The sequence below is a fragment of the Paramacrobiotus metropolitanus genome, unplaced genomic scaffold (genome assembly GCF_019649055.1).
Source record: "Paramacrobiotus metropolitanus isolate TYO unplaced genomic scaffold, Prichtersi_v1.0 Parri_scaffold0000041, whole genome shotgun sequence".
Taxonomy (NCBI): domain Eukaryota; kingdom Metazoa; phylum Tardigrada; class Eutardigrada; order Parachela; family Macrobiotidae; genus Paramacrobiotus; species Paramacrobiotus metropolitanus.
In genome coordinates, this window is record NW_026570261.1 from 380,748 (window position 1) to 385,732 (window position 4,985).

At 41.9% G+C, this 4,985-nt stretch overlaps 1 protein-coding gene across 1 annotated transcript; it reads left to right on the plus strand.

Moving 5' to 3' along the window:
- The first annotated feature begins 708 nt into the window (after positions 1 to 708).
- LOC129590724 (uncharacterized) lies at positions 709 to 1,967 on the plus strand. The gene is made up of 2 exons (XM_055486081.1): positions 709 to 1,525; positions 1,680 to 1,967. Exons 1-2 carry the CDS (start codon positions 779 to 781, stop codon positions 1,782 to 1,784), a joined length of 852 nt encoding a protein of 283 aa, XP_055342056.1. The 5' UTR covers positions 709 to 778; the 3' UTR covers positions 1,785 to 1,967.
- The last annotated feature ends 3,018 nt before the right edge of the window (positions 1,968 to 4,985 follow it).

Below are 4,985 nucleotides of genomic sequence, written 5' to 3' on the forward strand. Positions count from 1 at the left end.
TCATTCGCGGGTGGATGACATTCGCAGTTTTTACAATTATTTTGATCGTTGTTTTCGCAAGGTTACAACTTAAAAAGTGTACGACAGCCTTTTAAAATAATTAGGTCGCTTCCGGAATTAGCGGCAATTATACGCGCGAAAATTATACGTAGACAGCTGACTGCGCTATTTTGTCACGCTAAAAGAAACCAACTAATCTGTCCTAGAAATTTCATGCAGAACAAATCACGGCTCATCTTTTCTAAACTATATGGGCACTTCGTTTAGCATGTATGCCTCGATCTTGATTAACACGTGACGTATCTGCGGTTATCTTTCTGGTTAATTCGGAATAAAATCACGTTTGAGCATGCGCAGTGAATAACGCTATAAACGCCCTGCACGGACGAGGACGACATCACAGTGATTACACAAACCCACGCATTAATCCACTTGACTTGATTAATCAGGTACTAACGCCTGCGGTATCCAGATCTTTCTACAGACTCATTTAACGTAAAAGTACTCTCAGCGGAACAATAACAGGAAACAGTTTTACCAGTCCATCTCTTCACATCAATGCATTTTGGCCTTTAACACGAAAATAGCGCCAGAAAATATACTATAGTGTTTACTTAGCCACAGTATTTTTAAAGTTCTGCTTGCAACCATGAATGCTTCAAACATCTCCGCAAGACATGGTATTCAGCTGCGGCACGAAACCGCATTCCGTTCCATCGCATTCATTACCGTTTCATCGTGTCTATGCTTGGTAACATGCAGTCTAACCATTCTCCTAATGGTCGTCATTATCCGGCAAAGGTCACTCTTTAGCGGCGCCAAACTGTTAATTCTCCACCAGCTTTTCGTGGAATCCCAACTGACCGTAATCCACTGGCCGGTGTATATCCTAGAATTCGCCTTATCCCAGCACAGTTACCACTTTTCCACGGGATTCTGTCAGCACTATAATATGGCTTATATGACGACAATGACCGCCGGCTTATGGGGGCTGCCTGTTCTAGCAGGCAATCGTTTTCTGGCCGTGGCCAGTCCCCACAATTATTCCCACTGGAATCGCCTATCTATCAACGTGGTGTTGATCATGATTCCCTGGTTCATTGGCTTCTTCGATCATCTGCATTTTTATGTGGGCGGTGACGGCGGATTCGGCCCGACGTCGCCGTTCGGTATCTGCAGTTTTCAGCGACCGGCCATCAGCTTTGCCATCGCCAATATCTTCAGTACATATCTTCCGCTGGGTTTGGCTGGGCTCATGTATATCCTGTTGTTCCTTAAAGCCGTGGCGATTAACCGGAAACGCCAGATCTGGAATTCGTCGGGCAGTCTGTCGGCGGAGCTGGTGCAAAATTTCCGGCGACGTATCCGCTTGGCGCGACTCTTATTCGCGATGACGGTGGTGCACACGGTGTGCTTTGCCAGCATCCCGGTGCTGCAGTCGTTCTTTGCGGCAGCGTATAATCGCGATCCGATGACGCGAGTATGGGTGCGTCAGTTTTTCTGTCTCGGCTACCTGTCAACACCGGTGTGTTTACCATAGGAAGTTAACATCGTTAAACATACATAGATACGCATTTATATATTTTTAGACACTATATTTTTTAAATAACATATACGCACACATTCATTTGTTTTTACAGAAAGTTTGAAGAATAATCGTGTGCTGACAATCTTTGCAGGTGATGTTTTTCGCTTTGAATAAGGAATGTTGGGAAGGTGCCAAAAGGATATTCATCAAGCCACCGCCCTCTACAACCACCGTTGCGTCTGCTGATAAAGTGTAATTCCATATTGCGTAACTTTTTTATCGATTCATTCGTAACATGGTGTTATTAGTTAACGTTCAAAGGTTTCCGCTATTCGCGAAAGTGAATCTTGTTAATTTCCGAAAATACTTTCAAATGCTCGTTAAATTTTCTCGGTGTTATAATAAGCTGGTATGGCTGTTCATCCGCTGCCAGTTATGTGGACGCTGCAAACGCAGGCTTGTAAAGCTTCAGCGCAAAAAAAGCTTGAAATCCAGTACGTTAAATTGCCACGGGTAATGAGGAAAAAATTTGCCCGTGGCAATATTCCTGTCCGCTTAATTACTTCGCAAATACTAAAATCCGTGACAACAGTTTGGGCAGCAAAACACATTAGGTAAATTGGCATGGAGGAGCAAACATATTTTGTAAGTACGTAGTGATGTACAGTCAGTGCTTAAACATTTATAGTGCCATGCGCAAATTGTTATGTACATATACTCGATGTACTTCTATAAGGAGAAAAACCGCTTTACTCAAACCTTATACATGTACCGTATATGTACCGCGCCGGCTTTAAAAATATGCACTGCCGGAACGTCACACTCCAGCCGGGTGACGGAAGCAGGGCCGTGAATTGGTTCGACTAAAATAATTTTCCCTCCTTTTTGCAATCAATAAACCACACATTTCCCCCCTACATCGTTAGTGATGTGCATCATCCATAATGCAGATGCAGAGATAGGCAGTCATGACTCACGAGGCCTCACAACACAAGATACATAAGAGATGCTCGCAGCATCTCTTATGTATCTTCCATTTTTCATATGTATCCAACTGTCTTCGATTTGAACTTTAGTAGCCACATGTAACACCAGAATGCCAACGTATCCTTACCAACGTATGCCAACGTATCCACCGTATATTATTATTTACTGATTAATATTAGTTTGTTAGACTTATTGGATTAGTTTTTTAATGAAATTAATAGATCTTTTAGAATTCTTAACAGGTTACATGTGGAACGGCATTTTAGAATTCTTAAAAGATTACATGTGGAACGGCAAATATAGAGATTACTGCGGGATACGGCAGTAAAAGAAGAAGACGACAAAGTGTTCAGATACATGCAGGATAAATACCAGTCACTAGATACAATTCCAAGAAACAAAAATTTATACTTTAACATGTGTCTGTATCTGTAGATACCTTGCCGTCGCGACAAAATGGTGCTGCTGCTTTAAATTAAGAAAGATTCCAGATACTTTTCATTCCCCTCTGGATAGTCCATTATTATTATAACAAATGTTAACAAATCGGAAATTCATTTTGCTTTCTGTAAAACACTGGTAACAGAAGTCTGTTTCTTAGTGTTTGTATGTCTGTATGTATGTCTATCTGTATGTACAGATACTGAACGACTGTTCCAATCGGTCTTTATCGAGAACGCGTGACAGGATGACTGCCCTTCCCGTTCCAGCGCAGCTATGGTTACTCAGCACCAGACTGGTTTCATCTGTCAAAAGTAGTCATTTAAGTTTTAAGCTGCTGTGCTCTGTAGACATCGAACAAAGCATGGTTCTAATTAAGTGAATATATACGGTTCTTAGGATGAAACGTATTAAACGCTTCATAAGGATTTAAGGATGCTGTAAGATTTGCAACGTTTAATCACGTATTGTTATTCACGTACGCAATTATGGACCCATGTCACGCCACTATCCACCTTCAAGGATGATTATCGAAAACTTAGCTTATACTGCTTTTCTTAAAAATCTCAGCACAGAATTATCTTCCTTAAAAAGTTCAATATCCTGAACAAATTAAGTAGCATACGGATCTTAAGATTACAGTATCTGCTTGGCTTAAGCATATTTAAATAATATAGTCGTTATCCACCAGATGTGTTTTGCTCTGCAAATATTTTAACTTTTTCGTAATCTACCCTTAAAATTCTGTAAGGGGTACCGGTGCTACCGGACATTTAAAGATATTCAAGCCGTAGCTTACGGGAGTCATAGCGCCTCCTGCACCTACCCTAAGTAGTAAATGAGCCCCTGCGTAGCCGCTAGTTAGTGGTTAATCCAAAATTAAGAAGAACAGTCAAAGCAACAGCGAAAACTAATTGAACAAATGACAAGGTTTGAGGAATGGGAGTCGTCGTATGCCGTGTCTCCGAATTTTGTCGTGCTGAAACCGGTTGAATCCCACGGGATAATACGGGATCACACACACACACCGCTAGCTTTCGCTGCATAACGACCACGTATGTCGGTGCACAACCATATCCCGGTGCGGTGCAGAGGCATTTCCATCCCGCTTAGGAACAGCGGAAATCGCTTTCGTCCGCAAATGCACGGGTCCACAGTGGCCGCCGCTGTATCGTACACTTACGAATTAAAGCGATTTCCGCTGTTTCGCCGAGAACGAGAAAAGTTCGGCCGCCGCTGATCACGGTAGTACCGGCAGCTCTGGACAAAATTAATAAAAGATGGCGTGACAGACTGCAGCAGCACAGAGAGGAACAATCTGAGATTGGGGTTGACAGTACAGCTGAGCTGCGGCATGGCAAGCCCCGGTCAGACTGAACAGACTGCAAACTTTGTGTGAGAAGCTGTATGTTTAACTAACTGTACGTGGCTGACTTCAGAAAGATTTAGGTAGTCGAAAAGTTGATACACTGCTTTTTATTCCGAGGTTGTGCGATGGCCTAAGGCAAATGATGAGGGCTGACTAACATATTAAACAGTTCAATAGTAGTCGGTATCGCGGTTAACTATTGCATATGTACAAATTATATACATACGGTGCATACATAAGGTACGTTGTACATTGCAGGTACCTATTGCTCATAATATGAATTTACCGTATAATTATCGTATTATTCTATCGACACAAACTACAGAAGTAACGCCAGTTGAAATTTCGGCAACGAAACATGCTTGGCAACGCCTTATTTACAGGGGTGCTACGCCAAGTTCGGACAGTTGGGTAAAATAAATTATAAAGTATTTCAGTTGGTCTTTTCGTTTCTTGTTTTGCACTTTTCTAGTGCAACTTTTTATGGCAAATTTAATAATACAAAAATCAGATCCGTTAAGTCTGTCAGGAACGAGTTATGCCCTTAATAAGCGGGAGGGGCAGTGAGCGTTTCAGGGATGGTTATAACAGCCTTTATGAAAATTCCCCAAACGATATTTTTGCACGGAATTTTTTTAAAACTTTTGAGTGGCTCAAAAG

Coding starts and splice junctions, on each gene's coding strand:
- LOC129590724 (XM_055486081.1), top strand. CDS start 779: ATGGTCGTCATTATCCGGCAAAGGTCACTCTTTAGCGGCGCCAAACTG. Junction 1,526..1,679: donor TCGGCTACCTGTCAACACCG/GTGTGTTTACCA, acceptor CAATCTTTGCAG/GTGATGTTTTTCGCTTTGAA.